Genomic DNA, 12374 nt, shown 5'->3' with positions numbered 1-12374 from the left:
CGCGTAAAAACGACGTTCAGCTTGTGCGCGTGTATTACCTAATAACTCAGGTGATTGTTTCAACGGAATTGAAACACAGAAACGACCATCGGAAAGTCGACGTGTTGTGCGAATAAAATGTTCCTCACAAGCAATATTATCTTCGCTCGATAATTGCTGTAATTTATTGCTAGGCGCGGATAATTCTTCTAATTCCCAGAAATTCCTAACTAACTTATCGAGTGAATCATCTTCCGTGGATAATGTCGAATAATTACAATTAATATGTGATAATTTTTTATTACTAGTATACGGAAAAGATTTAATTGCACCTGACACTATCCAACCTAATTTGGTGTTTTGAAGGAAAGGACCACTTTTCAGGCGCATTTTTCCTTCGGTTATTAATTCCCAAAATAAATCAGCACCGATCAGTAAATCAATAGGTTGACTTTCGTAAAAATTGGGATCAGCTAACAATAAATTGTGAGGAATATTAAATTGATTGAAATTAAATGTAGTTGTAGGCAATTTTGATGTAATTTGGGGCAAAATCAAACATTGAAAACGGGCAGTGAAGCTCCCGTCGCGCGATTTAATTTCAATGTTACAAGATTGCGAACATTGCGTAATAGAATTACCTACACCGTGAATATGTTGAGTGGACTGTAATATTCGTATATTTAATTTATTTGCAAACGATTGCGTTATAAAGGATCGCTCGCTTCCGCTATCTAGAACTGCGCGTGCGCAATAATACTCACCCGATTCATTATATACTTCAACTATCGCCGTAGACAATATGACAATCTGTTGCGAAGAATTGTCATCCTTTGTATGCATAACGGTTTGTGCGTGATTAATACATTGAAGTTGCATGTGTGCGTTATCTACTGAAACCACTGAAACGGGATGCGTATTAGTAAGCGAGGGGTGCTCGTACGTAGTTAACGTCACTGTATTTTGTTTAATTGGTGATAATTTAATTGCATCACAAAGTAAACTATTGTGCTTTTGTTCACACTTTCTACACGGACCAAAAAGACAAGTACCAACTAAATGACCTGGGCGCATACAATTAATGCATAAGTTTTTATCATTTATGAAATTAACCCTATGTTGCGGAGATAAGTCGAGAAACTTCTGGCATGAATACAGCTGATGCCTTTCGTTACATAGCAAACATGACTTGTAATGGCTGCGCGACTTATTGGATTGCGATTTAGATTGTTTGTTATCCGAAACTATGTTGCAATGAATTTTGGATGATGAATTTTTATTTTGGTAAGTGGAAAATTTATTTGAGTTATTTGAAATACTAGGTTTACTGTGATTTACGGATAGTGTAGTTAATAAATCGGCTTTTTCTTTAATGAATTCTAATAAATCGTTTAGTTTAATAATTTTGTCCTTATGTAATTTATAAAATGTGTTTTTATATTGTTCCCACTCGCGTTCAGTGGTAGGATCTAACTTTGAAACTACGATATAAATAATCAAAGTGTCCCAGTATTCCGTGGGTTCTCCTAAGATTTTAAGAATACGTAAATTTTTTAAAACTGTATCAATTAAATTGTGTAATTGAATAGCCGATTCTCTTGAGACGTTTTGAAGTGAAAATATTGCCTTAATGTGACTTTGCACTATCAAACGCGTGTTATTAAAACGGTGTAATAAAAGCTCCCATGCAACCATATAATTTTCGGATGAAAATTCTACGTTTTCTATAACGATTTTGGCATCGCCTTTTAAACTCGCCTTTAAATAATGAAATTTTTGAACCGGTGGTATTGTTTTCGAATTGTGAATTAAGGATGAAAACGTGTCGCGAAATTCTACCCAGTGTTCATGTGAACCGTCAAAGCTAGGTACAGAAATAGTCGGTAATTTTACTGAATCGTTATTAAAATTGTTACAGGTCGTATGGTCGTGCGCTAAGGAACAGTCAATGGATTTATTAGATCTATCCTCGGAATTATCTGGGTTTACCATGCAGTCCAGCATCGCCAGGACAACATAATATTCCCTCTCAAACTCTACGCGTGATTCTATGAGTTTATCCGTTTCCGACTCCGGGACAAGATCTTCGATTTTACTTTGTACTTGGTTGAAATCGTTCATTAAACTTTGTGCACCTGGTATACGTAATTTTAGTTCTGCCCTTTGATGTGTATCAAGATCCACGTTTTCAAAAGACGAAACATATTTCTTAAAATTCGTTAACCTACATTTGATTAACCCCCTTTTTTTCCTCAAATCCTTAAGCTCCTTTTGCTCAGAAAGAGACATAATGACTGAAGTAAAAAGCTACAAGTACTTACGTGCCACGTGAAGCAGATTCTTCGGCTGCGTAAAAGCACGTGAGGAGGCAAGCAACACCAAAAGCTCTGGAATATACAAAGCACAGTATCACTCAGATGAAGCTTTACAGGGTTGGATAAATTAGCTGGCCGTCTTACCAAACTGCACTGTAATTTTGCGACTTCTTCGCCGATTGCGTCTCCAAAATCCAGGATGTGATCCGGTGTCGAAGGTCCAGAAAATGTTGACGACGAAAGAAGAAGACAATAAATTTGCGCGTATTAATTTAATTTTCAAAATTACAGAATGCGTTTGGTAGAATTAATTTTAATGAGGGAGTGTCCTGCTCAGCGGTTGCGTGGCGAGTCAAAGTAGTAGAGGACAGTGGGGTCAATCCGCGGCCAATCGCACGGCGCCGCGACGTGACGCCGCGATGACGCAGTCGCAACGCTCCGTTCCGCACGATTTTGTTGCGGCAACACTTATCTAGTTCCATAATAAATCTAATAGTTACAATATATTTGTAACAATATATGCCACAATTTCCCGCACACTGCAAGACTGTAAATGATCGGGAAAATGTATTTTCCGTGGGTGGAATCTCATGTTTCTTGACAGATGGCTCGCTTATTACTACTCGTTTACAGTCGTTCATCGGAAAACAGAAATATGTCATTATATTCGATATTGTCACATAAATAAAATAATAATATTCTGAACGTTTTAGTAGAAGAATTTATATATATGTATAACATAAAATAAAAATTCTCTATAAAAGCGAAATCAGCTCTATCTAAGTGACAAATCTGAGCAAGAATTTAAAGATTCTAATTAATTTTTTAATTGATTCTAAAATAACTTCGTTTTCCCTAAAGTTTGAATAAAAAGGGTTTTACTAATTTTATTCGAATGTTCGTTTGTAAAAAAAACAATGGATAAAAAGGAGTCGAGATGATTTTATAGTTGAGCTACGACAGCACTCATTTATATCGATTCGTTTCGCCAGCTTTATTTATATTTTTCACTGTTGAATGCTTCTAAAGGAAATGAGTTAACTGAGCGATTTATGAAAGATGTAAAAGAGCATAACGATTGGTATCGCAATATACCTTTTGCATTATTGAATACCACTTTATATCAGGTGCCATTATTTTATCGGTCATAAATATAAAACATTAATTGAAGCTGTAAGACCCATTTAATAAATGTCATTTAAAGTGGAATTTTGATATTAACTTTCTAACTCCTTCCATGTTTTCAGATCATAATATGAATATTATGTTTCTTTCGTTTGCAGAAGTTTGGTCGAAAGTCCGACACTCAGACTGTAGTTGAAACTCTGTATAAGAACAAGCAAAGTTTGGAAGCCATATTCAAGATTTTAGATAAAGACAACTCGGGTAAGACTCTTGATATTTCAGTGTAATGAAAGTTAGTCAACTCAGTGTGTGATTAAAGGGATTGATTATGCAAACAGGCAGAGTTGACAACGTTAAACCCGCCCTTGATTGTAATTTTGACGATGTAATTTACCAAGACTAAATTTTATTTTCCGAGTAACACTACAAAAGGCCTGAATTATTTGTCCTATAAAATTGTTTTCACGGATATTGTTTATAAAATAATCAATAAATTAATTTCACTCAATTAAAATCCTTTTAGTGCCTGTCTTCCTATAAAATTCTTAGAAATTATCTAATCATTAACAGGATACATAACCCTCGAGGAGTTCTCAGAAGCTTGTCAACTCATCGGTAAGTACATGCCGAACCCTTTGACGCAAGAACAATTGGTTGACATTTGCCGGCTCATGGACATCAACAAGGACGGTCTGGTCGATCTTAACGAGTTTCTAGAGAGCTTCCGTCTCGCTGAAAAGAGTTTGCACGAGGAGGAACATCAACTTGCCGAACTTCAGGCCACCTGACAGGAGCTAGACCGCTATCCGAGCAGGACAGCGGTCGATAAAGATGAAACTGGCGTCGAAATCGAACTACTGAGAATGGACGATGACTTCAAAAGACCGACTGACAATAGAAGGGTTAATATCGCCGGCCAAAGCTCTTCGGGGCAGGAGGAAATAGCGCTAATCGAACGCGTCGATACGCGACGGCCGGGCCTCCTGGAAAGCGACATGTGAACGTGTACTGCCGATTTACATTTTTAAAATTTACGCTTTATTGCGCTATCGGATTTAACACCTATCGGGGGCTTATTGTGTCATTCATAATACATATCGCTTGAATTTATTATTCGATTTGAAACGTAGTGTAATGTACTCGTAGACAGATCAATTTTTTAAATACCTATAAGATTTAGTACATCATGAGTGGATACATAATGTAAGTTACATTTGTCATTTTTGTTTGAGTAACGTAATGAGCCCTCAGTAGTGAAGGTTTCAATTATGTAGGTAGTTGCATGCTGATTAGAAAACAATATTAAATTCTTGCATTTTCAATCGAGCCTAATTTTCTTGTTACATCGAGTTTAAACCTTCCTAATTAATTATAGGCTTGCATTTTAAAATATTTGCTATGTATTAAGAATAAATATATTACTTGTATTCTTATTGTCATCTAGCGATAATTTATTATTTAGCTTTGATAAATATAATACTGCGATCTTGTAATATAGGTGCCCCATAGTTATAATTTCTTGACCTATTTCTACAATCTTCACATAGCAAAATATTAAAATTTTGTAGACATAACAGTTATCTACTCTAAATTTCGTATAGTGTCATTAATTTTAATGGAATTATGTATATTTATATGTATTATAACTTACGTATTGATTTTAGGAATATTTAAATATCAGAATTGTACGAAAGAACTGTTTTCACAATATTTAATGTTAGCTAAATAAAAATTACCTACGTAAATATTTTATTTCCAATTGGTGCCAAGTTTATAGAAAAAAATTATGTTTTGTTATGATAAACATCATTTTATCAATTTTTATAACATTATTAACCATGGGAACAAACATATTGTTTGAAAAACATATTTACAAAATATATTTATTGCGATATTTTTGTACTTAATTAAATAAATTATATTTAGATACAAATGCTGCTATTTATCTTAAGGATCTCTTTGTATTTATGAAATATTATTCATATTCGTAAAATTAGTTGGTATCTAGTATCATCTCAGTTCCTTAATTTTATTACTTACATAGTACTATATAGACTTACATAGAAATAGTTACTATACAATTTTAAAACGCATTAGCCATTAAAAAAATGCTATCGATGCTATCTAGTCGCAAACCTAGTCTTGAAATTTTCGTACATATCTTTATATTAGAGTTAATCATTCCAATCTATCTAATAAAATGTCATTTTCCAAATTACAATTAAATCTATATTGATACACTTTTTTAGAGAATAGCGTTGTTATATCGCTCAGGAGGCAGAAGGAATGAAGAAATATATCGTATAAAATATGTATTGAGTATAATTACTAAGTTACTGGGTTAAATAGATGTATTTTTAGTTTTAACCACAAATCCATTTCGGCCAATCATTTAATGAAATATTTGCGGCAAAAAGCATGTAAAGTCTGGTTTCACTCATATTACTTTTCTTATATTATATTTAACTGTCAATTATCGTAGCATAAAATTATTTAAATTTAATATCTATACGACCATTTATCGTGAAATAATTTTGTATGAGTTATAAGAGGTATAGAGAGAATAAAAAACTGGAGTTATTCTAGCGATATAACCGTTTTAATCTTTACATCTGCACTTTCTTAAACTATTTACTGTAGGTTATTGAAAATAAGGGAAAAACGCATGTACCACATTATAACTATGAAAAATATTCGCTAATCTCTTCATATTATGCGTAAAATGTTTTTGTTTATTAAATTGTGATACTGATCAATTTGTGTTTTATTTCTAAAACCTTATATTACAGCACCTTCTTATCTACACTCCATACTTTCATAAATGTAAATCGTTAAGAGTATGTACATATTCTAAGATACGGACGATTTTGATTTCCTGCACTAAAATCATCCCTCAAAACTGAAATTCATAATATTATTTCCGCATTTCTCCTCTTGAATAGGTACTAAAGATTATCCGTTTTGTAAACGATGCCGTCGCACAATGGATAAGCCAGGTACACAAGCAATCTTTTGTTAATAAAGTGGGGAAACTGCTATGATTAATGACCGGCCGAGCTCGACAGCAGGTTGCTTTAAATATAAATAACGAGAGCCTCGAACACTCCACTTTCCCAGATGTAAAGGCCACGTGCACTTAAAATTTACTTAAGCCGCCGCTATTCAAACAAGATGGAGATTATGACGCCGTTGTGGGCCGGTAACGTAATATTAAAAAGACTATGTTATTAACAATGATGAAAGCTTCGTTGGAAATTTATTAATGTGACATTTTCTTTTGTGCTAATATTACTTTCGTAACAGTCCAGACTCCTGAGACATACCCAAAACAAAGCCCGTGGGAAGCAATTTGAAAACGTTAATGTAAAAAATTACATCTTGTCTTTTCTTTCATGTTTACAAAAAAAAAGAAACAATATTGCCCTGTTCAGTCAGCGAGTTCGTAAAGGGTAAGCAAACACTAATGTGTTTGTAATCAATCAAATATATGAACATACCTTCACAATAGATTTTCTTTCTACATTTTCTTTCACTCCATTCGTTTAAGATCTTTCATATTCAAGATGAAAGAGTCTGTCTGTATTCATATATAGAATCAATAGAACGCACCTGCCATAAGAGTTATTTTCGAAATGAGTTTGCTGATTGATTCCTACAAATAAAATTTCGGCTACCATTAAAATTTTGGTAAACTCAATTAAGTTTGAGAGTTTGAAAAAGATCCACCTCTTCTCTCAATTGAAGTAAGACTTCTTTCTAATTTCAATCGCAGTAATTTGAATACTTGAGTAAATATACGAAGCGGTAGATTTAATTTTCCTTACAGGCGCATTCCAAAAGCGCTAAGATCTAAATAAATTGAATTGCGGAATGTTTATGAGGATCAAATGCAAATGAGGCTACAGAGGAGAGCGGCGATTTAATTTCAATCAAACTTGAAGCCGTACCTATATATCCCGAAGAAAATATTTTAAGTCTTACAACGTCAAACAATGGACGAAAAGAGAATGTCGTTTAAATGAGTAGCCTTCCTCTAATGTTTCTGAAGCTTTATGCTGAATAAATGCGTCATAAAATTTGCTATTGTTCAGAATAAGTAATCTCATTTTCAAGATTACAGTTATCTACTCAGAAAGATTTTCAGTTGTGCATTTGATTGCTTAAATTTTTGTATTTTCTTCACGACACTTATGTAACTATGTATTTCGAAAAAACGTGGTAGGTATTACGACCGCGACATCGTAAAGACAGCAATCGCCTCAAAGCTTAATGTTTTCCAATGTGTGGTTAGCAACAAAAAGCACCATTAAGTAATTGACTTGATACAATTCACTTAATTACTTTTGAGTTTTGGACTTACTACGAATTAAACTACGAAAACAAAGTGCGTACTATCAAACAATAAACCGCTGGAACTTAATGGAAAGCTTTATTCCAAACATGGCCAATTCAGAAGTTGTATCGTAGCAAATAAGAAAGTTGTACAATTTTCCAAGAATAAAACATTTATTATGAATAAAAATACAGCTGAAAGCTGCGACTAAAGCGTATCTATGACCATAATTTCGTTTTGTTAAATTATTATTATTGAGCGAAATGACAGGATTTGCATTTTTCCATCGCGTTTTAGATGAGATTTTTTACTGGCAATCGTACTTTTTTATTACCTATTACTTTTTATGTAAAATCTGGCAGAGAAATAATATGTATCAGAATCAGGAACAAAAATTATACGTTAGGTAGATAAGTTATAAATTATGATTATATATTGTCATTTTTCATGCAGTGAATCTATTAATTTTTCTATAAAAAAGAGACAGTAATTAAAATGTATACCTATAATATTATCAGTGATATCGTTAAAGAGTTTAACGGTGAACCAAACTAAAGTTGTGATCCTAGGGTACCTAGGTATACCAAGGTATTTAATTTCAAACAATGTGCGTTTTATTCATAAAAAATCATCAGACATTGGTCGTTACATACACTTACAAGCTCTAATATACCGACCTGCTACGAACATTTGCATTTTTCTTTTCATAAATCGTTTTTTATTTATTTAACAGAAAATTAAGTACTTAGTACCTAATTAGTTATTTCTTCTCTTGGCTCTTGCTGTAATTTCATAATCTTATCTCTATCAAAGTAAAATGTAGAGCAAGTACGTAGTAAGTATTTTAATTTCAACAATATGTTATAATCGTACGTATTCGTAGTTATCTAGCTGTTTATGTAAAGTTTAATTAAATTATGTAAATAGTTAATGCGCCATCTATAGGTATCTGTAATAAATATTCAAAATAAAAAAGCATAAACATTTAACGAGCATGAAGTTTGGGTAATAATTCATAGATGGCGTTTTACAGTATTCTTTTTAAAAGTTCGTAAGTTAGCTTGTTTCTGTAAAATCAGAGGGCGCTTTTGATTTCATCTTGTTCTCTAATTATAATGTATAGATGGCGTATGGGTAGTCGTTCGAAAATTGAGTTCATTTTGATTATTTACAGTGCGCAGTCAAAGAAAAACCCGCATAGTTCCCGTTCCCGTGGGATTTCCGTGATAAAACCTATCCTATGTCCCGGGGTAAAAAGTAGCCTATGTCCTTTCTCGGGTATCAAAATATCTCTAAGTATACCAAATTTCATGAAAATTGGTTCAGTAGTTAAGGCGTGATTGAGTAACAGACAGACAGACAGAGTTACTTTCGCATTTATAATATTAGTATGGATTATATTTTTTAATTATATAATCTCTTAAAGGAATTTAAATTATCTAACAAATCTTTTACTTTAAATTAATAATAGTAGTAATGCGGTTCTCTTTCTTTCAAATCAAGGCTCATCTGAGAACTTTTTTTAAGTTTATCAATGTACTGAAAAGTTATCAAGCGACGGCAACAAATCCAACAAACCAAGAAACATAAAAATAAGTTCAGCCTTCAATGCAAAGGCTGAACTTAATGTTTCTAATATAGGTAGGTAAGTGGTGTACCTAGTTACACCAACTTAACTCGAATTGCTTTTATTTATTACCTTGTTTATTTCTGTTTATTATAATTAATGGGTACATGATTAAAATTATATATACAAAGAAAGTGACTAGGACGAAAAAAGGCAAAGAAAAAGAAAGAAAATAATATTATAAGGTACATTAAATATATTTAACTACATACAGGTATTTCCTTGTAGAGTCAAAATCGAAATCGAATGAGAAGCATCTATTTTTCATACCCATCAATGATAAGGGTAAGGCAAAACGTTTACTGGGTCAGCAAATATATTTATTATCAGCTAATGTCTTCATAACGTATCTATAAATATAGATTTTATCATCCTTTACTGGTTATAGCATATAGTAGATAGCATTTGGTGTTTCTGGTAGCTGACTATAAAATGTTTTTAAAATTGTAGAGCCAATTTATATTGCAGCAATTATATAACACGATCGAGTAGATATTTTGCATAGTACCTAACTTCTTTTTTATAATTAATATTGAACACTGCAATCGCTTGTGATAATTCGACTTTTAACATTGTTTGGATGGGTATTCTAAACATTGCCACAGAAATCACTAATCGATTTTTGTTGATATTATTTTCTCTAAATTTGTTCTGCCATTTAAAAATCCTACAGAATTCATGTAGGTCAAAATATAAGTAGTTATAAAAACAATCAAACGAACATTATGGCAAAATTTTTTGCTATGTTTTAGGTTGCCGCCACATAATTATCTTAACCGTAGCAATATTCCCTTATTAGTGGTCAAACCGATAAACTGCAAAAAGTGTCTGTTGTCCAAACTATAGACATAAACGATGTTATATTAAAACGCCCGGCGGTGCTTCATACTTATTTTGATAATTTATAGCCATTTAATATCGATATCCGACCAGATTTGATTATTAGATGTTAGGTTTTTTGTGTGGAGACGCCATGGATCGCGTGTCGCGTGCGTTCAGTTTTTTTTCGGTTTACATTTTAGGGTGCCGTATAAAAACCGTAACTGGCCACTGACTACCGGAATATAATTTTTGATAATTTCGTAAATTATATCCCATCGTTTAATATTGGTAAGGTAGCTACGACTTTGTTATTATAGGTTGGAGAAGACTGCGTTTGCTTAATTTGCCTACTATTGATCTACATAATATCTACATATTATTAGTATCTACATTGTATTTTAAAATAAGTTACAAATTATATCAGTTTTAGTTTGATTGTTTATTTATAAATTGTAAAATACGATATGTATTGAACAAAAAATAGACTGGCTAAGTTTGTAACGTTAAGTAGGTATAAGTACCTAGGGAACTAAAATTTATAGCACATATAGCACATTGTTCAAAGAATCACTGTCTCATAATTACAATTATGTTTTAATTTTATAAGGTCTTTGTTCTTCCATGTGCACAATGTAGACATATATTTGAAAGGTCAGTTATGAAATTGCGCAGTCGCGCGCGCGTCCACACCGCGAAACATGACCTACACAGAGCTGCGCTTACTTGTCTTGTAATTAAGCGCTTTGGTTACACTTCTCAAATTATATCTCATTTTTAGTCAATTACACATAACGTAAATGTAATACAATGTTCCGCTTATAACCAGTACATACTTTAAAGAAAAAAACGGTGAGTCCGAAAGTGGAATATGTAATCAATGTCCTAACAATAATCGTGAATGTTGAAACTGATCATCTATCTAAAAATTTGTCTATTGACAAAAGTTATCCCATTGAGTTACTTAATCCGTAGATAATACTGATGCTGCTGAACGAACCTGGGTGAAATTTAGTGCAGACATCGGCTAGTTTGCGAATTATTAATTAACTTTTACTTATAAATTAAATTATAATTGTATAGTATAATTCGGTATGCAGTCGATAATATAGATTATATCGGTCTTCAAACTTAAAACTTTCGCTACATTAAATTCTTCATCGAATAAAGATAAGTTTGACTTGTGCTTTTTATTCAGACAAAAGCGAACATATATGCGTGCAAAGAGAAACACAATGTAACAAATCTATGTCCTATGAGTTAAACAAGTAGTAAGTTCCATTTAATTAAAGGCGATACAGCGTTAAGAAGTATTTTGATTAAGAGTCGAGGTTGTTATTTCAGTAAAATTATAACTCGAATGTTCTATCATGTTGTATCATGTTACCATCGCCCGATGCGCCCAGTAGCTATGCCCAACTGATGTATTTTTTTGTCTCTTTTCTGACAGATCGAATTAAAATAAACGCTCCGATAAGGCGTCCTACAATATTATCATCCTGTATTTTGTTACGTGAGCGTGTGATGGCACTCGGGAACTCGGTAGGTGGGAACCGAATATTTTTGATTTGTTGTTTCGGACATCCACGTAAAGGCCTTTGATTGATTATGATAATATAGGCCAGCGATATAGGTATGGGCAAAAAATTAAGCGCTTTATTCACATTTTTTATAGGACACCAAAAAAGGTTAAACTGTTTGATATATATTTTTTATATAAGGTAATCATGAGAGACACGCAATCTTTATATTATTCCAGGAGGTGATGTTTAAAACAAGAATACAAAAAATTTCTTGAAGAAAGTGTGAAGGCGAGAGCAAAAGAAAAAACGTAACATTAGAAATTTTAAAACAACAAATTCAGTCAATCGTGCAAGCTACTGAATTTACAAAAAGGGTGACTTTTTTGTGTGAAAAGCCGTTAAAGCCGCCAGATGTTCTATTTAACTAGTATGTACAAAATTTTACAGAAGGGGTAGGTATACGATGTTTAAGATTTTTTGTGTAATGATATAGGTTTACTAATATACCTACATTCATACAAATTCTCCTAAAGTAAAACGTACGAAATATTATTATCTTAAAATACTAGCATAACTCTTGTTATCTTTAGTGACATTATATACGAGTATGCGGTATTAATTTATAAATCAACTGTAAACATCTAATATGAAAG

At 32.6% G+C, this 12374-nt stretch overlaps 1 protein-coding gene across 2 annotated transcripts in view; it reads left to right on the top strand.

Moving 5' to 3' along the window:
* Nucleotides 1-6175, top strand: part of rdgC (retinal degeneration C) — a 48552-nt gene extending 42377 nt beyond the window's left edge. For both annotated transcript variants that reach the window (XM_089704003.1, XM_089704004.1), the window contains 2 exons: nt 3578-3680; nt 3990-6175. In XM_089704003.1, coding sequence (XP_089560129.1) covers nt 3578-3680; nt 3990-4207 — 321 coding nt within the window. In that variant the 3' untranslated portion in view covers nt 4208-6175. The remainder of the gene's footprint in view (nt 1-3577; nt 3681-3989) is intronic.
* The last annotated feature ends 6199 nt before the right edge of the window (nt 6176-12374 follow it).

The sequence above is a fragment of the Colias philodice genome, chromosome 15 (assembly GCF_061535455.1).
Source record: "Colias philodice isolate Cphi_HAF_F1 chromosome 15, ilColPhil1 Martin Lab GWU primary, whole genome shotgun sequence".
In the NCBI taxonomy this organism is placed as follows: Eukaryota; Metazoa; Arthropoda; class Insecta; order Lepidoptera; family Pieridae; genus Colias; species Colias philodice.
This window is presented reverse-complemented; position numbering and strand designations above follow the sequence as displayed.